This window comes from Trachurus japonicus, chromosome 14 (assembly GCF_045865225.1).
Source record: "Trachurus japonicus isolate A0001 chromosome 14, Traja_1.0".
NCBI classification, from domain to species: domain Eukaryota; kingdom Metazoa; phylum Chordata; class Actinopteri; order Carangiformes; family Carangidae; genus Trachurus; species Trachurus japonicus.
In genome coordinates, this window is record NC_140920.1 from 27,559,683 (window position 1) to 27,584,232 (window position 24,550).

Here is a 24,550-nt window from a genome sequence, read left to right on the forward strand (position 1 = left end):
TCAGAGTAATTGTGATGGTTAAATAAATGACTTGTAACTTGTTACAGGGAGAATGGAGGCTCTCTGCCTTCCACCGAGCGTCTCTTGGCCGAAAACCAACCTTGCAAGATCAGTGCTGTCCCAGCTCTCGTCTCTGCGGCACCGCAACACAAACACACCCTGTAACCTGTAAACTCTTGTTTATGACAGATCAGACTATACACAAATATACACATCGTAACACGTATAACGTCATTGACCGCTCCATGGATGTCTTTCTCGCCGGCTTCGTTGAAAACATATGCACATGGTTGGAAGGAGGGTTAGCAAATTAGCAGAAAAGCGACCAGACTTGCATAGTTCCCCTTTAAAGTGCAGCGGCCTACAGCAGCAGAACTCAGACAGCAGTGGACATAGACCCACCAACACTGGAGAACTGCTCTGGTGGATGACCGCTTTTCCTCACTAACTTAACCCTTCATCAGACCTCACTGACATTTCTCTAACTCTGTCTGTAACATGCTTCTTGCTAATGCAAGTATCCCAGCTTCACATGTAAACTCAAACTGACAGTCCCGTCTGAGACCTGAACAAATCTAGATGTCAATCTAGAGTCTGAACATTATTCAGTCAACAGAATCAGCTAATACCTATTTTAGGACAGTGTTCACAGCACAGAGCTCTTCCTAACTCGTTGCTCTGTGCTCTACTAATTAAATGGTGCAGCACTCACTTGCCAAAATAAGAGTCAACCAGGGGACTATACAAGGTTGGATACACTTTTGTTGGTCCTTTGTACCCATTTATCTGAGGAGGGGACCTGATGGTTCCTGGTGACAGCTCTAAACCTCCCATAGAGACACTGTGCAATGCATTGCAGTTCTGAAAAAACGTACTACAAGGGGCCTCTGATGCTGCATCGAGCACGTACCGAGTCTACATGTGAGATATTTAGGGGACATCTGTAAAATTGTACCATCTGCCAATAGTTTGACTGTGATTCGATGAAACTTGCTGGGAGCATCCCCGAGTCTAGGATCCCCACTGATTATTGGAATCCACTCCATCTGACAGGAATCCAAACTAAGCAGAGCTGCTGTGCTCCATGAAGGACATGAAAACTAACTGCGGAGCTAACTTTGATGTGGACCGGCGATGACTTCAGATCTGGGCAAAGTGTTGCTTTTAAGGTCCATTTCACAGTTTTGGCCTTGCTCCAGTCCACATCATTAATCTCTCGACAGCCTCTGTGAGAAGGTCACTTTATTCTCCCAATAATTGAGTCCATGACTAAAACTCTACATTGATGTAATTTATTCATGTTCTTTTATAAAGCTGCCTCTTTCCAAGACTGTGGACTATAAAAGAAATCTAAAAACACAATTTTCTTTTATTCAAAATCTAAATTACGTTTTTTTCCCTATTTTATATAAACGCGCATTTGTCTGACATCCATTTGTAAAAGGTGCCATGAGATTAAAGTTAGAGTCACTATTTTAGGCGCTTCAAGCATCACCTTGTCATTGCGCTGAAACTTTAGAAATGTTAGTCCACCTTTAAAAAAAGAAACCCTCATGAATATGCATGGCAGATAAATTTTTAAATCCTTACAAGACTGATACAGCTCTGTTGTGTGAAGCACAGTTGAGTCTTCGCACCAGTGAATTCTTTATTGGTTGGCAATCAGGCACCAATTAGTTTGACCCAGATTTAAGTGAGAGGAGCCGAAGTTGCTGCATTTTTTAACAGTTTATGTTACTTCCATTTTTTAAAGAAAAATTAAAGCAATCCATTGTGGGGCTCAAATTCAGACTTTTAAAGAAAGGCATTTGCATCTGAATGTCTGAATGTTTTTTTTTTGGCCTGAGGTGTAATTGAAGCTGACACTTTTGTCCAAATTGAATTGAATAGAAACTCATAGAACTGTAACCTCCCCCCTTTTCCTTTTTGGCAATAACTAATTCAAACATAAACCCTTCAGTGTGTGGATTTTTAAGGAAAGCAAAGTAATGAGCGAGGGAAGCTGGTGGGTACATGGTGTGGGTCTTTGTTAAAGTCAGCTCTGTGAGACTGACACACTCTGTAAGGATAGAGATCACACTTTAGATAGGAGGTTCAATAGAGCTGATACCATTATATTGATAAGCAAAGGGCTTGAACTCAGAAATATAGTCTCAGCTTCAGTTCTTGCTGGTAGAGTTGTTCTGTTACTGATACCAGTACCAGGAAATGTTCAAAATAATTGGTATTGGGTATCAGCACATCTATGCTCTGATCCAGTAGCATGTAATTTATTAATTAACTTTATAATTTCATATCCAAATAAAAAGGACAGTTGTCTGAAAACAGTTTATGCTAAAACAGAGGACGATAGAGTTGTGTTGTGCAGCAATTGACAACCACTGTTCCATAGTGGTGCATATAGTCAAATTAGATGATAAAGACAAATTACATTTAAGTGTTAAAAAGCGTTTAACCTGAGCCATGCCAACAATATCTATAAAATCACTGCCATACACAGTTAAAACACAGATATGTGTCCTTAAGGAGACCTCAAGAATGGTCACTGAATATATTGCAACACCAACACAAGCCCACAAATTATGATTTATATCCCTTTGCCAAATACTACCAGTTCTATTGTGGCATCATGAACCATTTACCAGGTTTAACAGTTCTTATGGTGTTTTAGCCCTGCTGACTCTTCTGGCTCACCTTGTCTTATCCCAGCACTAAATAGAAATGTATATACAGGTATACACACACACACACGTATGTGTGTTCCTTCAGCTTCGATCTCTGTCTCTGAACCGATTTTCTGAAAAACCTCACAGACGCTTTTGTTATGAAGTGACTCTTTGGCGAAGTCAGCCATCATGAGATTTAAAGTGTTTGCTCCATGGGGAACAAACACATCAGGGTTTCCCTCCAGCATTCTGCCCGGCATGGCTTTATTTTTTGCTTTTTTATCTTTACTCTCTTATTTTATGATTGTCCCTAAAGGGTACGGCAGGCTTCCCCAGCCTCTTATGGATAATGGTGGGCAGGATGCTACTGTAGCTGCTGACAGTTTGGTTGCTGCACAAAAAGCACAGCGAATAAATACTTGGCTCTGTTTTGTACGGAATTGCTGCATGAGACTCTGTGTTGTAAAGATTCATCCAAATTTGAAAGTTGAAAATCGAGCGTGGAACTATTCTCTTGATAACAGTGGGTTTCCTCTGCACAGTGGCAACACCCAATACATTTATTCTCTCCTCATATTCAAAGAGCTTTTTGCTTACATCTCCATTATAGTCTACCTCCGGCACAGCAACACACAACTGGCACAGACACTCACCAGACTCAACACTGCTGCTGAAGCAAGAAATATTACAGTAGTACAAACTGGATTTCATTCATTTATATACTGTTGAGTTGTTATTTGTGTAAAATCAAAAATTCACTTCAGGACAATAACTAGGTTCAGTAAGCCATTATTGGGTCATTAGCACATTAGCACCACAGATGCTGCTTAGCTAAATTTAGCTCATATTAATATGTGGAAATACATCCACCATGATTAAACAGTCTGGGGGTCCAGTTCAGGAGATAATCAAATACAGAATATTTCTGTTATAATCTGCTTGTCCATGGGTCCTATAACCTTCCTTTTGTATCTACCACGGGCCTGCATCCAGTCCAGTGCATGTATAGCAAAAAGTGAAGAGTAAAAGCATCATAGTTAAAAGGAAGTTTTTAAATTAAGATTATCTCCAGTGCTGTGTGTTCACTCATATTGTGATTAAATATGACGGGGGATTCTCACACTTGTCATAAACTATTAAGTGTCCTTCCTCTAAAGCTGCAACTGGTTCAATGTCACAATAAAGACACAAACTAAATCCTGTTACATATGTTTCGGATGAAGGAGCTGGCAAATTAAACCATCTGCTTTATTGAAAAATATTGTTTTATTATCAGGGTCCTAAATAAATTTGACTTTAACCAATTATTTTACAATTATAGACCGTACATCTGTGGTAAAGTGCCCGCAGAATACATTGCTCACCCATACATGAATGAGATCGTAATTAACTGTTCTATTTCACACAGGCTTTTAGCCTTTTATAGGGCTGTACAGGGTTGACAACTCACTATAATTTGTATGCATACACTCCAACCAATTAGGATGAGACTGTTCGTGTCTGTGGTCCTTCACCCCGTGTCCATCACTCCCTCGCAAGTCTGCAATTTTCTTGTTGAAATGATTGCTGGTAGAATGCATGCAATAGATGCTGTGTGTTTCTAGCAAGGTCATAGAAACACAGGTAGTATAGGTCACAGATTGTATGTCATAATGTGGGTAACTAGCTGTGACTAGTGAGTTAGCAGAGGTAGGGGGCTAAGCGTTGGTGCCATGAATCCTTTACAATGGGTATATGCTGATCCTCCAACCTGAAAAGCCATTAGGTTGATTTAGAGTTCTCAACGGGCCTGGAAATTAAAACCAAACCCATAGGTGTTGACGCTCAGACCCAACGCAGCCCGAATCACTAGCATCTAATGTTATAGCCAAGACCACCTAACCCGAGGCCGAGACCCGACCAAGACCAGGCCGAGACTTTGAGGGGGTCGAGACCGAGTCAAGACCAAGACCAAGGAGGAGCGAGACCAAGGGCTCTAGTTTCGTAGACCAGGCACATTTTTCAAGTTTTGTGCACTGCACACCACAGCACAAGTGGGAAAGAGGGATGGGAGAAGGCGTGTGTGAAAAAACAAACACACAAAAAAACACACCCTCTTACCACTAATAAAGACACTCACATTTAGTAACTTATTTAAACCTGTGTAACAAAGATGAGTAGTGTGCACAGATCACAACATAAACAAATACCACGTGTAACAGGGATGAAATCAGAAGTAGGATGCGAAAGGAGGCATTGCTGAGCCATCTTGCGCCACGCCACGAAACTAGAGCCCTGAGTCCGAGACAGAGACCAAACCAATGCAAAACCATTCCTGTATTCAGTGCTAATACTCATACTAATCATGTGGCTTGGTATTTACCTTAATCTTCAGCTAAAAATAAAAGATAATTTGATTAATCTAAACTGAAACAAAGTTTGGATTGAATAGAAGAACACAGCAAAGAACCTGCTGAAGTCTCCTCCCATTTTTGACTCTGGTACAAGCAAGTTTTTCAGATGGTTACACAACAATTACTTTTGTAGGACAATTTAAATTGTCTTGAAGTTATTGAACTATTACATAAACCAAAGTGAGTGAGTAGCAGAGAGACATTAGCAGTTAAAAGAAGATATCACTTCAGCTGTGGTCTTGACTGGTCTTGGGGAACCGAGACTGAGACAAGACCAGACTGGTCTCGAGCACTACAACACTACTAGCATCAATTCCAAGCCTGAAGCTGGCCAAAAAAACAAACAAAAAAAAACAATGCAGTGTAAGAGTGCCTTGTGAGCTTGTATGTAGATCTGCTATTTATGGTGCTGGTTAACACGGCACGTGCCCATATATCACCCTTTTGAGAAAGGGGGAGGTGACAGGGGGCTTGTCTAGCCCGAAGCCTGACCCAAGTCATTTGTGGGTTTGTGGGCTGGGTCGGGCAAGCCCAGCCCGTTGAGAACTCTAGGTTGATTGATCCAACCATCTAAAATTACTATATCTCCTGAAATAGTGAAGTACTGCCCTGAGGCCTGGGAGCCTGGGGGTCTTGTGCGGGATCTTAGCTTTTCCTAGGACTGCACTCTTCTGGAGAGTTGATCTTTGATGTTGTTCCTGGAATCTGCTGGAGCCACTCACTCACCCAGGTTGGTGGGTTACAGCCCCTACTGCTCCTAGCACCACTGGGACCACAGTTGCCTTCACTCCCCACATCTTATCTAGCTCCTCTTTCAGCCCTTAGTATTTCTCAAGCTTCTCATGTTCTTTCTTCTTGATGTTATGCTGCCACTTGGGATTGCTACATCTATCCCTGCTGCCCTTATCTGCAGCTTGTCGACCACCACAATGTCCGTTTGATTGACCACCACCGGTTTGTCTGTCTGGATCTGGAATTCCCACAGGACCTCAGCCCCGTCATTCTCAACCACCTTGGGTACACTGGTTTGAAATGGGTTATAAACAAGTTTCCTATGTCAAAGTCATGTGTTTTGTTGACTATAATTATGGTAATAAGCTGCACAGACAACCATTGGACAAGAGGACAGTCTCACTGATACCAAGTCCAATCCAATACCTAGATACTATTTGCACTTGTTGCCAATTCTGATGGGTTGATGAGACATTCAATTGATTTAAACCAAAGTTTGGATGATGGAGTGGCTCCTGCTCAAGTTGTTTTGTTGTGATCATGAAAGCAAATGAATCAGCCTGTTGAATTTGTGTGAACAGAAACTATCAGTGCACAGTGTTACAGAGGAAGGCTTTTTGTTTGGTCGCTGCTGAAAGCACTTCGACCACAGACACACACGGCTTCAATTTCGTTTAGTCTTCACATTACCAAAGGAATTAATATTAATTACAGACAATTAGCAACCCTCTCCTGCAGGTGTGGAGCTGTTTTGTGTCTGCTCCTATTGGAGGTTTTTTCCTGGTGAAGGGAGTCTACAGTATTGTAAGGTTTGGACTCAACTGTAAAGTGCCTTGTTAAATAGGGTTACATGGTGCCATAAAAATAAAATATAACTGGTCTTGAATCGATTTGACAGCTGATATGACCCTGCTTGTTACTTTTGACTTTTATTATGGTCAAAATAAATGATCTTTTTCACTGGTATTTGGATGAGCAAGAGAACGGAGACAGACAGTACAAGAGGTCACTGAATCAATGTGTTTTACCAAGATCCGAGTGGAAAATCTAACTGTGTTGCATCAGTCAGAGCAATTATTTTTTTCACATTCAAGACACACTGATTTCCACTTAAAAATGCAGTGAGATGCTCAGTGTGTGGGTCTGACTGTAGAAAGACAGGCAGACCCACACACCTCAGCCTGCAACACTGGCAGGCTGAGGTGGATATAGCACAATACAGACTAACAGGATCTAATTATGATCAGCTTTAGCCGATACCTACATATTAAAATATATCCAGAGCATCCGGATACCAACAAAATCCAATCTGGGCATTTTAAACATCTCCAGGATATTGCATAATACTGAAAATGGTCACTTCTTCAGCACCCTTTCCAGCCTTTCCTTTTATTTTATCCAGCTCTTTCATTCTGTCTGAGGGCCCCATTGTAATGAATGTTTGGTAGATAAACCGTGCCATGCTCCAGTACTCTTTTAAGAGGCCTGTATGTATTGATATTGGAATATTAAAGCTTCCTCATTGAAACAGACATTTTAAAAATCGCTCCCTCTCCACTTGTGATAAATATTAGAACTTGCAATCACAAGGTCCTGTTTTCTATCCCTCAGCTAAAAACATACAAGGCTTTCCTTTATGCAACATAATTTTCTAAGAATCCTTCATCTTGTATACAGTATATATATTTTTAAGAGAAATACTTGCACACACACTCTTTTTTCTTTCTCCACTGATAACGGCTCCACCTGTGTCGGCAGGCAATGCTGGAATATTGTTCACTCTGGAGGGCAACATCACTGCAAATAGCGTGCCATTCATTTCTGCTGTGTAACACTGCGAATGGCACTCATCAGGAGACTAATCACAAGCTGACAACATCTGTCTGTGCTGCTGTGGTACTGTCAGTCAGTCTCGACACCGGCAATTTATCAAAACATCGGCCGTCAGTCGTCATGGAAGTTTTATACCTCGCAAAGTATTTGTACAGACTCGAAATATGAGACGAAAAATATATTCATCAAGAGAATATACAAAAAATAACAAATAATGTTTGATTTTCAGAGTGCATACTGTATGTGGGTGAATGTCAACAACAGCAATATAAATGTATACAACCGGTATACTGTATAAAAAAAAAATATATATATATATATATATATATATATACACACACACAGTATATACGTGTATGAAAAAGGAGCATTCTAGCTTTCTAGCAAACTTACAGACAAAATCACAGCCACCATCCAGTCTGTAGCCACTTGAAAGGGGAAGGATGCACAAAGTGACATTTGAGAGAGTGCACATTCACAGCCTGTCCACTTTAATGAGTCTTAATGGGCTGAATGGATCCATATTGCATTGTCCCCTGAACAAACTGTTTTCCCCAACTATATATCCTCTAATCCTTTTAGTGGCCAACAGCCAGGGATTCAGTGGACACTGCTGAATAATTTATGTAGACCCCACTGAGTTGAAATGAGGACTGCAGTGCACAAAATAAAGGTGAGGCTTAAATTGACAGAGCACATATATTAAGTGAACGACCTTAGAGACTACACATTTATGGGCTGCTACTCTCTGCACAAGTCATACTTTGGGTCAGAATCTCTGCTGGAGGATATACCGGCAGAGACGCTGCGTTGTCCCTCCCTCGTTCAACAAACAGAGACGTCACATTCAACAGTGACAGTATTTCAGTTTGCATTTTGTTTATCAACTTCATGCTCAAATCAGGAAGTGCAACTTTAATATTGTTTCCATATTTCCATAATTTCCTCCACTGCGTTTGCCAGAGCCAATTTTCTCATGTCACTTTTCATGGTGAAAGGTGAGGAACATTTCTGCATCATCAGCTGCTACAGTACATTTGCTCATGTTCCTGACACCGTGTTAGTGTGGCAAATTTAGATGATATTGCCAATGAGAAAAAAAAATAAATAAATAAACATATATATGAAAAAAACAACTATCAAATAGCAGAGGCAGGCTACAAGGCTGATTTGAAAATTTTCTAGAAATGCAGTTTAACTGAGGGAGAAGGCTGCTCACTTCACTGCTGTACTAACAGATACAAACACTATCCTCTGAGGGAGCAGTCCATTATCGCTGGTGACAAACATGAAAAGCAAACGGTGAGGAGCTAGTCAGGAAAATGCCACTCTGCAGGAAAAACATTTAAGACTCTGACTCCCAGTGAGAATTTCTCTGGCTGCCCAAACATCTCCCCCTTTTCATTAGTGCAACTCAGAGCAGTGTCAAGTAAGATAACCTATTATCTTTCCTGTTGACAATAACACACACACACAGAGACACACACAAACACACACAAACACATGGATGTGGCATATCAGGCTTTGGCTATGGATGCCTGTGTATAACTTTGTTGTAGTGCGAATCAATTGCTTCATTTGCCAATCCTTCTTTCTACCACGGGGATAGTTCCAAACCACATGGTACATTTTCTATGATTTTCTTCTTGTAAAACAGAAAACAAGGTTTTGACAGTGTCTATAATAAAATCATTCAGTGAGATGCTCTCTTTTCTTCCCTTCTTCTTTTCCTACTTTGTGATTTGGTGAATATACTCTTGGTGAAGCTAAACTGTAGCTTGTACTGGAAAAAAAAAAGCATGTCAGCATTAAAGGCACATATTTTTTTAATGTGACTTTTATCAGTCCCTGTTGTAAACATTACAATTTGCAACATTGGTGGGTCTCAGTACAGTTTGCAGGTCTAGTGCTGGACCAAAATATCACAGAGATGGAAGTGTCGCTGTGAGACTGTCCTCATTTCAGGAGACAGTCCTGTGGGTCCTATCAGAGGTTTGAAAATGACCTGTCTGCTTGTTTAGGTTGGAGATGTTGTTAGAAAGTCTATGAATATCGAAAAATATGAACGAGGAGGACGTTAGTGTGAATGGCACCATCTGGTCAGGGGGTTACAAAAAGTCTCAGAGATTGTAACACCACACTTAAAACAAATGGTTTGTGGGAAGATCATAATAATGGGAGTAAATATTGGTGAACCGGTAAATAAGGAGACGGCTGAGGTGGCAGAGGGCATCTGTGCTGCGAGAACCAGATTCTGCTGGCTCTAGGTTAATGTGGAGGGAGAGGGGACCAGCTGTGCTGTAAGCATTCACGTCATGTTGGGGGGGCTGAACATCTGATCCTATAGCGAAGCAGCGCATGACTCACGCGGCTGAACATTCGGCGGGAAGCGCATAGCGTCGACACAATTAGAACACACAGCACACATGCAGGCGTACACATGCAGGAGCACAAGAAGAGCTTCTTGGCTCTCCCTCAGGCTGAGAGGTGCCAGCACAACACAACAGACCAAACCAGCTGTGGCCTCCAGCCAAATAACGGTTGATTGGAGTTGGGGCCTGTCAGGCCACAGGTTGTGCAGCCTCAGCCCTCAAATCCACCGAGTTGAAAAGAAAACAAGGCCTTAGTCAATAGATTAAAGGCTGGCACCGTGCATCATAAATCATATTCTGCCTATGCGAGCAGAAGAGCTACAGTACAGACTGAGATCCTGCCGGAGGTAAACGGCTATTCTGCGCGTGGGTGAATATTCATATGAAGCAAGTGTTGGAGGTGTGTGTTTTGCGTGGGATTGTCGACATCAGGCAACATGAGTAGGAGGGGTGGTTCAATCACCTTTACACTGAGGTAATGCTCTCACACATTTGTTTCGTGAATTACCTTTGACAACCAAAAAAAAAAAAAAAGAAAAGAAAGAAACTGAAATATCCGCATTACAGCCTAGATTAAGGATTTTAAGCAGATGATATCAAATCACGACATAAATCCCATAATTCTTAACATTCTAACATCTCATTCTGTACCAAACCAAAGGTTGTTTATACAGCCAGTAACCATGTTTCCTGTATGCAGGTAGGAATCTTGAGTCTATAAGGACTTAAATAAAATAAAATAATATGAAATAAAATAAAATAATATGAAATAAAATAAAATAAAATTGAATAAAATAAAATAAAATGAAATAAAATAAGATTAAAAAAATGGAATACAATAATATGAAATAAAATTTTTAAAAAAGCCCTGTGTCTTACCTCTTGGAGAATGATGCTTCCATGCAATGCTGGCCTCGGGACGACCAACTGCCAGGCACATTAGATTCACGTTGCTGCCCTCGTTCACTGTGATGTCCTTTGATATGTTAGTGATCCTGGCGGGCACTGAGGAGGGGGAGAAAAAAAATAAAATTATGATTGATGTTTTCAGCTTAATTAATGACACGTGAGCAAAGGGCTCACTATTCCACGTGATGGGAGCGGTGATGAGGTTAAAAATAACCCCCGGGTTGGGGACTCAATTAGCATGAAATTAGCTGACAAATTTGACAATTCTCTGGCTCACTGTGGTGTTATACATGATTGATTTTCTTCTTCATCTTATATCTTTGCCAAACTGCTCATTAGACAAGCATCAGACTGATTTGCAGTAAGACTTTATTTCATCTTGATCAGTATGTGTGTGTTTAAGTGTCTGTGTGCGTCTGGCTTTCTGATTAAGTCTACCCTGTAAAACTGAAGCCTGGAATCAAGGGTCAAAAGTGATTCTGCTTCACTTGTGCTGTTTTTTTGTGATAAAAGAATTTTATCTGGCACTTTTATCTGAGAAATAATAAGCAGCAATAAAAACTATAGCTGAATTTAAATTAAGGCAACTAATGTACACTACTGGCCATACAAACTGTGTTAATCGTATTTTCTCACATGAGTTATGGTGCTGGTTTGGTCTCTACTTTATGCACAAAATCAATGGCACTGACAGAATGGAAAGAAAGACAAAAAACCCTCAGCATTACTGAGCATTACCTGTTGTCATGTAATGGATGTACAGCAGTGAGTATTGAGTATTTTTACTTTGGTCACATTGACAATAAGCAGCTCCTCGGTCCATTAGACCAGCAAGTGCTGACTGAGTTATCAGCATGACTTGAATGATTTCTCATGTCATGGTGTCCTGCAGGGCTGGCTACATACTGTCCACTCCCTGTCAACTGGTCACACAACCCTGTGATCTGTATTTACTGCATAAAACATGCAGTAAAACACATGAAACATTTTTTGTCTATAAATAAAATATGCTGTGGCAATTAGTAATGTCATAATGTGTGGTCGGTGCCAGGGCTTCAGAGCTGGAGTGATATGCTACTCTGCACCCCACTGACCTTTAAATTCAATTAGCGTGCGCCACTAAAGCCTGGTCAATTTGTCTAGGACACTGTGCAGCCTACTTTTCTCCGAACCAATTCATAACATGTTACCACTCACTACTAAACCCACGCATACTCTGAGATTTACATTTTATTTGCTGCTTTATATGTATATGCCACATCCCCTTCCTTAATTAATTACAAGTCATTACTAGTAACTTTTGCTTCATTTCTCTTCAGGCATTAACACATTATGGATGCATCCGTTCTAAAACAGGATTATAAACGCAACTGATGACAAATGAATTGTATTTTGAGAAGGACAATTATACGCAACATTTATTCCATATAATTACAAAGACAGTGCTGAGTTGAGCCATGCATTGAATATTATAGCCCTTTAATGCCAGATGACCATATTGTCTTCATCCCAGAGAAAAAGAACTGCTCAATAGGCACAGCAAGTTTTTATTTTTCCAGACATATCAAATATGTTATAATGTGTACTGCACACAAAGAACACACACTCACAAAGAGGTTGCATTACTCAGAGGGCATATTACAAAACACCTTGTCCCATAAATGCAACAATGGATTAACAGCCATTAATGTGAATGTGATGTAGCAGGAGTAAAACCTGCATTTTGAGCCTTTGAAGATACCAGACAGGAGAGACAGTTTGGTGCATAAACTGATGTTGAGTTGAAGAAGACAGATTTAAAGGGATAGTTCAACATTTTAGCAAATTGGCCCATTGCCATAACCCCTATAGTTTTAGGACTAGGTTCGTTACCTTTAATTGTTGGTGCAAGCTATTTTTAGAAAGGCGGAGCAGAGCTGCAAGCTGCTCAGAGCTACACTACAGAGGCTAATGGGATTTCTTGGTTTCCCTCATCAAACTCATCAAATACACAATCCAACAACTCCAAAACGCTCTTGTGGAAAAGTTGTGACCTGCACATTCACCACGCAATAACAGAACGTTACGAGATGGAGTTGTTTTCGAGTGCTGAAAAACTGTTCCTACGGGAACGTTCATCAGCGATTTTGCATGCATTTACTTTGAAAACAACTCTGCCTCATAATGTTCCGTTATTATCTCATAGCGTGGTGAATGTGCAGGTCACAACTTGTCCACCAGAGCGTTTTGGAGTTGTTGGATTGTGTATTTCATGAGTTTGATGAGGGAAACCAAGAAATTCCATGAGCCTCCATAGCGTAGCTCTGAGCAGCTCACGGCTCTGCTCCGCCGTTCTAAAAATAGCTTGCATCAACAATTAAAGGTAACGAACCCACTCCTAAGACTATAGGGATTATGGCAATGGGACAATTTGCACTGTTCTGAACTTGCACTATCCTCTCTGTGTCGGGTGGGTTCAAAAACATGCTCTAGTGCACCTGCAACCACGCCCAACAGTTATGCCACTATGTCCTGACACAACCTGGTGTGGGCGTTCTCATCACTGCAGTGAGGTGGGAGGTAAAAGCCCTGGATGTGCAGAACATTTTCAGAGGGTTATTAGGTGTCTCTTGAAGGAGCAGAGTTCTGCTTCCCCTTCCTCCTACCTTCTATTTAATTAGTGCGCTTTATTACCCGAGAGCCCTCAGGCTACGTTCAGTTTACCAAGTTTAGGCATTGTTGACACCCTTTATGCAAACTCTCAGCACCTTTTCTACATGGAAAGTCAATAGAAAGTTCCCCAGGAGTTGGTGTAAAGTGCTGTGTCGTGTTTCTGTTTCTTTGAGAGGAGGCAAAGCGGTGTTGAAAAAGATCACAAAAGTTCAACAGTTAAGCAAATTGTTCATCATGGCACGGAGTAACACTTTTTTTTTTTCTAAAAAGAGAGACTGATGTTACACAGCCATCTGGCTGCCTCCTCTCCTCCAATCATTTTCACTCACTGTGCGGAAACAAAATACAGCCAAACCTGAGTCACCGCCGGTGCATTCACCAAGAGCACCCAAGCATCTTTATTTGTGTATGTAACCTAAAACTTGGTCTGTCTCATACTGTGGGAGACGTTATCTGACCAGAGATTTTCCATCAAGTGCTGGGGATTCAGCGTAAATGCTGCTAAATCACATATTCAAAGGAAAAAATGGGAAGCTTAGTGAGCACTTTTAGAAACTATTAAATGATGATAACCTTGCATACGTGGCTGGTTGAAGAACATTTTGAAGATAGAAATATGGTTCCTGTCCAAGTCTGCTTTAAATGTATTATTCTCTCTCTCTCTCTCTCTCTCCTTTTTTCCCTTTAATCTCTTGGTGTGCTAAATGTGGCCAAATCAGTTTGTGGTGATTATTTCTTTTCAAGTCATCCCTGAAAACTGCATCAGACAGATCAGAATCACTTATGCTGAATATTAGGCAACATTTCATAATACTGTTATTTGAACAAGAACATCATTTGTTTCGTGGACATATTTTGTTGAATCTAATTTGTGTACATAGAAGAAAAAAAAACAGATACACTTGAACAGTTGTTGTGTAGGCCTGAGTGCAGCACAACACTGACAATTTTGTCCATATGCTGTTGTATTATATATACAAGCCATTGTTGGCTTGTAGCACCAGGATGGGAGAACAGCTTCTCTTTTTGGAGCTGACAGCAGCGAGAGGAGGTGAGATATCAGGACACAGACACAGTGGAAGTCTTCCATGTTAGAATGGCAACGCCGAGGTGAAAATGAGCCAAGTGTCTCTTGTGATCCCGTCGCCTGAAATATTGCTTCTTGTTGGTGGTTATACGGTCACAGTGTTAGCAGGGCAATAGTCTTTTAACACCCAGGAGGTTGCTGTGAGCGTTTTCCAAAACCGACAGAGGACGAAGCGCTGTATATTTGGTGCCGTACAGAACCCGTTCTCCGGCATGTTGCGTGAATGGGGTCCTTCGGGGACAGCTGTACAACAAGCCAACGGCTTCACTGCCAAAACTGCACGGTGGCGAAATACAGTGAGGATCCTTCTGCACAGTCATCCTCTGTTTACAGCAATTAGACTAATGCCATATAACTAATGTGCTCATGATTCATTGAGGGTAAAAGGCGGTATGCGGCGCCTTTAAGAGGCTTCTAAATATGGAGGGGTGAAGCCCAGCGGTTTGAGGACACAGCGGGCGCCCGCCGTCTCCGCCGCGGCGACCTCCGGCAGAGACGAACGAACAAGCATCTGTCTGCAGACGCAGGTGACGGGTCCTCCAGCTTGATAATGCCAGTGGCCAGGTGATTAAAAACACAGCTCCCCTGCCGACGGGGGCCGCTGGTGGATGTGACTGGGGGCCCGGGGACACGTCACTCTTCATGTCGGCTCAGCCGAGGTGTTACAGCCTGTAATTAATTAGAAAATGGAATCAAGAGGCTGCCCAAGGAGGGAAAAAAAAGAATCCTCTCTCTGGGTGTTGGTGTAACATCAGGGCTGATGTGACTGTATTTCTTTGCGATAATATAAATATATATATATATATATTTTTTTTTCTTTTCCTGGTGTCGACTTGTCATTGTGTTGGTAAATGTGCTTCATTCACAGGGAGAGGAGCAGATACAGGGCACGAGCGTCGTTATCAGCAGGGCACAAAAAAACATGATGGCATAGGATGCATTGTTACGATACCGTACATTGTTGCCTGTCAGAATGTGAATTATACATTCACGGCTATTCTCCAGGCAGACAATACAATCGTGGTATGCGTGGTGGATCTCTTAGCTCCAACTTTTCCCCTCGAGAGAATGAGAAAAAGATTTCAAGACACTGGGTGTGAAGGGTCAGGACTGTTCAGAGCAAAAGTTTGAAACCTAGTTTTTGCTTTAAGATTGAATAAACATAGCACACATTAATATGACCCCTGTCAGTAGAGTGTGTGTTACACTTCACATTATATTGTTGAGTTGTTATTGATACAAATATATTACCATGAATGCAGCTCCCCGTTGTTGTCATGGTTACTATAGTAATAATGTATGAAGCAAACAGCTACTATGGGAATCAAAACCCACTGTCCCGTGTTTAATTGACCCGCCCGCCTCTCCCTTACGTCCTTAGATGTCCCTACATGTCCTTTGTCTCTTTATGTTACAGCAACGCAATGTCCCATTCGCTCCCGTCATAATAATCTGCTACATAAACCACCAATGGGCTTGTTGTTGGCAGAGAGGTCTCCTTTGGTAGTTTTTAAGAGATTTATGAGGTCTACTTTTCTTGGTGTTTTTATGCAGGGCTGGGAATCAATATTACATACTTGTATGGACCCATGGAATCTGTTTATCAATGATTGATAAATGCCTCACCCATTCCAATACTGGATAAACAAGAGTACATTTTAGCGGCATCAGTCATCCAATAAGCATACAGCATGCTTGGATCAAAGACTAATAATTCTGGTGGTTTAGTTTGTAAAGAGACTGGGCTTCAAAGTAAAGCAACTGGAAAAATTACCACTGTAGTAAATTGATATGAAAATAAAAACATAAATAAAAAAAAAACACTATCATTTATAATCTATCAAAGTCAAAGTGTCTGCATTAGTAGGGTACTGGAAATTGTTACCCAGCCCAACTTTTATGGAACACTGGAAATGTCAAAAAAAGAAAGGAAGAAAATCATCTAGAGAATAGAAGTGTTAAAAATGTTGGATATAATATGAGGGGAAAGAATACGAATAAAAAATGCCGTGCTTAAGACTGAGAGGGAGAGGGTGAACCTTTGACATCAAAGCCTCTGCTCCTGTGCCAACATTCAGCAAATCTATAATAGATGCTAACTATTCTTTCAAAACAGATTACTATGCAACCGAAACATCAAAGGAATCACTGTCAGTGAGTTTTCCAATCTGCCGTCTCATCTCGGAACAACAGACATCCGTGACAGATATCTCGGTTACATTCAGTGTTCTTGTCAGTGGTTATTGTTAATTCAGAGGCACGCCCTACTCCAGGAGAGGGAACAAGAAAGAGTTCCGAAGCTACCAGCCTGGGAAGTGTGATAAAACACTTGGGGGGCTGCTCTTGCTTTGCTGAGGTAGAAATAAACTAGGTTAGATTTTCCCACTGGCTGGTGGAAGGCACAAGCGGTGACACATGCCTTCAAATTGCCAAGCTTTCTCAGTTCAAAGGCAGCTTCTCATATGGGACCCATTGCATCTTATGTTCCAGGATCCAGTCCAAAGTAATGACAGCGGCACTGAAGTGAAACCAAATGGCAGCGTATGATGCACTGCGTAAATATATTACCTTGTGATCAGCATGAGAAAAGCACCACAAACATGCTGGCTGCGATAGCCAGCTCTTTAATTCCTTGTAAGTCCGGACTCAGCCATGTGTTCATTTTATTGATGAGCTGACAGTGATTGGTTGTAGTGTGCTGGCCTGCTGTAGCTCCTTCAATATTTCCTGGCTTATGCATTTCCAACCTGCGAGTATATATTTTGTACATCTATCTTTATTTCCCCTCGCCGATATTCAATTAAACATAAAACAGCCACATATTTTACACTTCAGACTCAGAGCCGACAACATCTTAGCAGCACAATCCTTCAGCATATTCCTCCTCTCTCTATCTCCCTCTGCACAGTGCACTCATGCTAACCCAGCTCACAGGCTTTAGTATCTGAGAGCATTGGAAAATGTTTCTGTAGACAGTCATTGTGTGTGCCAGCTGAATTAGTATGCAGAAAGCGGCTGGAAGAGCAGGAAATTGAACGTGGAAATCTACCATTTAGTGGAGGGCAAAAATTATGACCACCAAAATCCCATTTCAATTGAATTGAAAGAAAAAATGCAACTATTAAATTATTAGCATTTTACTAATTCAAAATTTAATGGTAGGAGCTCCACGGTGTCAGTGGCTCCCACCTTAACAAATTGGTCTGCAGTCTTAGGCCTACATGCCTGTTGCATTCATTGTGATTGTGTTTACATCTGCATATATTTGTGTAATTAAGGGTACAACCAATTCAGTGATGGTTCCAGTTTGGGTTCATTATGCAGGCACAGAGCTCAAAACACAACAGGTAATACTTGTAAAAAATAAAAATAAAAGTCCTTCTGGTCTTGAAGAAACCCACCTACTATGGACAAAATTAATATTTGATGATTTGTCCAATGCCCAGCCCACATACCTCAATATAAAGTACAATATCATTGCAAAGTATGTGAATTTAATGTTTTAAAATTTGTGTTTGTGTCTAAGTTGGGGAAACAAGCAGTTGACAGAGGACTGGACTCAGAAATAGTTAAAGGGATAGTTCAACATTTTGGCAAATTGGCCCATTGCCAAAATCGCTATAGTCATAGCAGTAGGTTCATTACCTTTATTTGTCGGTGTAAGCTATTTTTAGAACGGAGGAGCGGAGCGGCAGGCTGCTCAGAGCTACGCTATGGAGGCTAAAGGAATTTCTTGGTTTCCCTCATCAAACTCATCAAATACAAAATCCCAAAACTCCAAAACGCTTTAGTGGACAAGTTGTAACCTGCACAATCACCACGCTATGAGATAATAATGGAACGTTATGAAACGGAGCCGTTTTCGAGGTAAATACAGGGTAAATACAGAGGGCCGGATTTACTAAAGGTTTGCGTGTATTAAAACGTGTGCAAACGTGATTGCACGCGCAAACACATGTGGAACCTGATCTACTAACCGGACGCACCGAGGATTGCGTCCCTCACACGGGCAGAATAGCACGTGCGATCCATTTAGCGTGTTTGCCTTGATGAATATGTAAATATGGGCGTTTCAGCCAGAACGTGCTAAATACTGGGAGGAGTAGATGCAAATAGATTTATTTAGCGCTTGCAATGTGATTTACCAAACCAGGAAGAGATTGCGGTGGCTGTTTTTGCGTCTTTATTCACCACGTCTGAAAACCATGTACTAACTGATACAACTTTGCCAAAACGTATGCGTTTATTGGTTTGATACCTGTCAGAGCCCCATGATCTTACATCTCTGCATTTCCTCACGTCTGGGTAATTCTGTAACAGTTTTTCAGCCGTGTTAAAAGTCTTTTACGCGCCGTTACGCACGGGGCACGTCTGTCCTTCAGTGCGCTCCTCTCCTCTCCTCTCCTCTCCTTTCCTCTCCTCTCACCTGGCTGCTCAGCTCCGACTCTCGGTCCCGGTCCCGGACTGAGACACGTCACCACTGCCTTCACCCGTCTCCTGGTCAGTGGTCAGAGCGTTTAGATCCGTGTGTCCCACCTGAGCTCTCTATTAATCCACTCGATCATGGGCGGCACACACACACACACACATATTACAGGTGTGTGATTGTCGCTGCAGCTGCTGCCTGTTCGTCACTATATGACGAGTTGGGCCCTGTAGCGATTTGTGTTTATTTATCTAAACAGAGGCGAGAGAGATGAACACACATGCTGTCATTGCATCGGATCAAATGTCATTCTGTCCCTTCGTCCGTCCAGCTCTCTGTCCACTCTCTCCATGGCGGAAACGATTACACGCGCAAAACCCTCATTTACATATTGTGGTTTGCACGTGTTTTCATTTAGCGGGTTACTCTTAGTAGATCACCTGTTTTGCGTGCACTAACCAAACTCGCAATATTATAGCGGGCGCAAACAATATAGCGTCCGCTATCTGAGATCTTAGTAAATCCGGCCCAGAGTCTGCTTGCTGAAAAACTGTCCCTGAACGCAACGCGCATCAGCAGTTTTGCATGCATTTACCTCTAAAACAGCTCCGTCTCGTAACGTTCCATTATTATCTCATAGCGTGGTGATTGTGCAGCTCACAACTTGTCCACGACAGCCTTTTGGAGTTGTTGGGTTGTGTATTTGATGAGTTTGATGAGGAAAACCAATAAATTCCCTTAGCCTCCATAGCGTAGCCCTGAGCAGCCTGCCGCTCCGCTCCTCCGTTCTAAAAATAGCTTACACCGACAAATAAAGGTAACGAACCTACTGCTATGACTATAGGGATTATGGCAATGGGCCAATTTGCCAAAATGTTGAACTATCCCTTTAAAACTGAGCAAAACTGAAAAATAAAATCTAAATAGGAAAAATGTGAAAAACACTGAATATGGCAGTAGATAACATGACACATGATCAGAACTGTGGTCAGTGACAGTAGGGCCAGATAAATGTGGGGTGATGAAATGAAAGCACCCGTTATTATATTTTCAAAAAAACCTCTGGCATCGCCGCATGCCACATGTCACTTGTTCCTATTACCCATCATTTATCAATAATTTAATCAAATTATCAAGCACAGTCAGGAACTCTTTCAACCAGCCATACAGAAAGGTAATGTGTTATTTCCTCTCCAGCCTCACAATAAGTAGACAGGTTGGACATCAATTTGCTTTGAGATTTTGATGAATTAGCTGTTGTCTGTATTCTTTAACACAAAACTGTCAGAACACCACGACACAGAGATCACACTGCTTCAGAAGAGAGCACGGGGAGATTCCATTAGTCATGCCTGACCACACTTATTGATTAAGTTACTGACAGCGTGATGCCACACCACGTGCAACAGCCTCACGTGCAACCGACTGCACTTGAGCTTTGTATCAAGGTCTGCTCACAATAAGATATTTTGGAGACCAGAATTGGAGTTCAACTAAACACGTGGGCTGTAACCCACTTTCATCATGTTTTAAAGGGATAGTTCAACGGGAATTGGCCCATTGCTATAGTTTTAGGAGTAGAATTGGCGGTGAAAGCTATTTTTAGAATGGTCGCCTCGTCACATTCCATTAGTGTGGTGAATGTGCAGGTCACAACTTGTCCATGAGAGCGTTTTGGAGGTGTTGAATTGTGAGTTTGATAGGGAAAACCAAGCAATACCAATAGCCTTCGTAGCATAGCTCTGAGCAGCTCGCGGCTCTGCTCCGTCGTTCTAAAAATAGCTTGCACCGACAATTAAAGGTAACAAACCTACTCCTGAAACTATAGGGATTATGGCAATGGGCCAATTTGCCAAAATGTTGAACTGTTTTGATTGAAATTTTTGATTGATTGAAATGTTTATTTCGAATATGAAAATAAAGTAATAAAAAAAAGAGAATAAGACAAAACATTTAAACATGAAATATAGAATACATATTCGAAAAGGAGTGAGAAGAAGTAAAACTTATAAACTCCCACCCCCTCTCCTTATATATGACTAGCTAAGATCCATGTCTAAACATATCTTATGTTACAAAATCATGAATATAACTGTCCCTTTAACCTTTTCTATATGAAATAGCCCAATTTGAATGGAAGCTTTATACACATTTACAGAAGAGATTTCCCTTTTCTCTTCTTTTTAAGAGACCAAGGCCATTGAGTATTCAATGAGTGTTTTAACTTAAGGTCTTAAAAACCTTTTATTTAGGATACTGTGGAGCTAAAACATCCCCACAGTTTTCTAGCATTCATCAAGGTCAATAACCAAATAAACAAGTCAGAACGTTCTTCGCAAATTTTACATGAATATCAAAGCCCAGAGAACATAAAGTCTAGGCTCAAGTGTCAAGTCAAAAGACAAGTTCCAAAAAACATATAATAAAAAGGCATTTATAGTAAAAGAAGAGACCGGTGGACGGGCAGTGTAGAATAGAATAGAATACCGAGTCTGGTGAAAACACAGGTCATCTTACAGCTGAAGTCAAAGACAGAGGTTGTCTGGGTTTGTCTGCATGTTTTTGTTATTTAGCTTGGCTCCTGCTCTGCTCTGGATTGATGCTAATCATCCCTACATGTTCAAATCAAAGGACCCATCGAGCTTCAATGAAGGAAGGAAGGTTACTTAAATTCAATGTCATGCAGGTGTATATGTGCTTCAGTTTGAACCCTCTCCCATTTCGAGTCCAATTTGTGATGACATCACATGCACTTACAGTACAAAGGAGAAAGTGTGAGCTGCTAGCCACCGTGCTAACAGGTAGAAATGGATCTGTCACATCCTCACCCTCACCTCTGAAACCTCTGTGTAAAACACTTCAGTCTGTGATTGTCTGGATTTTAAAGTAATTTGGCAGCACACCATGCAGTGTTTCTTCTTTAGCAGCACCACGCTGGACAGGTGACAGCTAGGTCTGCCTACAGTGCTTGTGTGCTCATTACAGGCCACCTTGGTGACTACATTTCTGCTGCAGAGTCATTTGACCCGGCTGTAATTGTTGAGTGAAGTATTTTCCATTTCAAAGGCCAAACACTCAGTGTAAGCAAGTCTTGATGGGTTTTATACATGCAGGGTAGCAATTTCCTTAGAAAGGAGTTATCTATGTTTATTCTCTCCTCTGGTAAATCTCCACATGAACCTCCTATGTACATGTGCATCTATGAGTCATCTATGAGTGTTACACATCAAACAAAGCATCTGTGTTAGTTTCAGACCAACAGTTGTAATTTTCACATCCAGCATCTACGTTGTTCAAATACTGTAGCAATTGCACTTGCACTCATCTGAGACCACATGCCAGTGTGGGGCTTAAAATGAGACGTGATCAGGGGCGTTGTGGGCGTGCTGCTATCTTGTGGTAAGTGGAAAGTGAATGGCCACCAAGAACCTGGTCTGAAGGAAGTGCTGTGGTGTTCTCACTGTTATTTCAAAGACTTACGTAGGCAGGCCTGTGAAGCACATACTGTAAACACCCCTTGTTACGCACAAGCAGAGTGTGCTGAAGATGCTCTTCCAATGTTTGGATAAGTCAAGTGGAACATGAAAATACAGTCCACAGTTTTGTGGTATAGCCCACTGTGCATTGCACCAATTTGTGCCGTTGCTTTTTTTTTTTTTGTAGATTCATTCAACCCTTTCTTTCTCTTCAGAGCCAAATAACAATGAGACATTGCTGTTGCCAAGAGCATATGGAAAGTATTTAAGCACTATGTTGAGAAAGCGATGTGAAAAGCAGCACTGTGATTGGCAAAGATTTTGTGTGTTGTATGACTCATTTTGATGCCTTCAGTAATTATATAACTTGCACAAAAAGGCCTTACAGTGGATGATATGGATCTCTGTATAAAGTGTGCTCAAACAGATTATATAGCATATGGGTAAGGTACATGATAAACACTTGTATATCTTTATCAATATAGTGATGAGGGATTCTATGGCACGTATCATTCTATCTCGGTGGATGAAAGAAATCAAAGATTGGAGTATTTTCATTGAGAAATCCAGTTGTAGACATTCACATGTGTTTATTATAAATTTAAATGTAGGAATGTGAAAACTCCATCCACGTTCAGGTGTTGTTTTATAGCATACACAACGTGTACAAATAGCATATCCAGTCCACCATATTCAGTGATCACATATCATATCATGTCATACTTTTATACTCTCTCCAGAAACTAATCATAATCTGTAAGCAGTGACCGGTTTGATTTCACATGGAGACGAGAGTTTCATTAATTCCCATGTAGCATGGCTCAAGTTCCTCACAGTTGGCCCACAGATGAAATGACTGGAAGTGTGATGTGAGCAGGCATTTCAGAAATGGAGAGAGGGAAAAATAACCACTAGCAATAACATTTTCTTGCATTCTCTCCTCCTCTCTGTGTCCTCCTCTGTTTTTTCATGCCTGCAGTCATTTTTTTTTTCACACAACAGATTTTAAGGCTTGTGCCAAATTAAAATGTAATGCATCCTGCAGTGCACCGGGAGACTGTCTTGCTGAACATTTGTTTTCCCGTGCAGGTGGTGGAATTGTGCTGCAACAAAAAGCTTTTTTTTCTTTCTTTCTTTCTATCTATCCATCTTTGTCCTGTACCTTCACCACACCCTTGAAATGTACATCTGCAGACTGTATGGATGACTGAGCTGACAGTTGAGTACAACATTGGACTATGAGCTGGTTCGCTATTTTAAAGTAGTGAAGTATATGTGCTGATGGTTGTGTATTTCTTGGAATCAGATTTTGGCTATAGTGTCAGTGGGGAAAAAAAAAAAAAAAAGTCTGCATCTGACCTTGTGCACTGAGGGTTCACTACGTGTGCTGCCAGGACCAGGTCTGCACTTCATACTGTAGATGTGTAGAGTGGGAACAGCACTGCATAGATATACAGCAGCCAAGGAGGGAGAATAACATTTCACAAAACCACTAGTGTAGCCTACCAACACTGTTCCATCCACCATGTTGTAATTTAAGATTATAATAGCCAAACCACTGTAAAAAGTATTATATTCATTCCCATTTGACTTATCCTTAAAAAAAAGGGGGGCACTTGGGGGTGCCGACTTATAATCTCCCATGAGAAGGATAGATCGGGATCAAACCGACTTTAGAAGAACATCAGTGTATTCCTCAGATGAACACAAAGTATCATGTTAAATCCTCTACAGGGGATGACTTGGCTCCACGGATGGGTTGTTTGCTCTTGTTATGCTTCATAAAGGTCACGCAAATGATCATTTGTGTAATACAAGCCTCCAGTATTAAAAATACATACTTTTCAGCCTGTAATAGAAGCTCCGCTCTTGGCATGCTAAGTACAACTGAGGGGCCCGATAATGGGATAAATCAATGGAATTGAAATGGGATGTATCACATGATAATACTTTTACATTCCGAGCTCTTATCGGGAGAGGCTTCAGAGTCCAGCGAGGGGCAAC

At 41.2% G+C, this 24,550-nt stretch overlaps 1 protein-coding gene across 2 annotated transcripts in view; it reads right to left on the minus strand.

Moving 5' to 3' along the window:
- Window positions 1–24,550, minus strand: part of opcml (opioid binding protein/cell adhesion molecule-like) — a 336,839-nt gene that overhangs the window by 43,279 nt on the left and 269,010 nt on the right. For both annotated transcript variants that reach the window (XM_085798699.1, XM_085798698.1), the window contains one exon: window positions 10,876–11,001. In XM_085798699.1, the coding sequence (XP_085654825.1) occupies window positions 10,876–11,001 (126 nt within the window). The remainder of the gene's footprint in view (window positions 1–10,875; window positions 11,002–24,550) is intronic.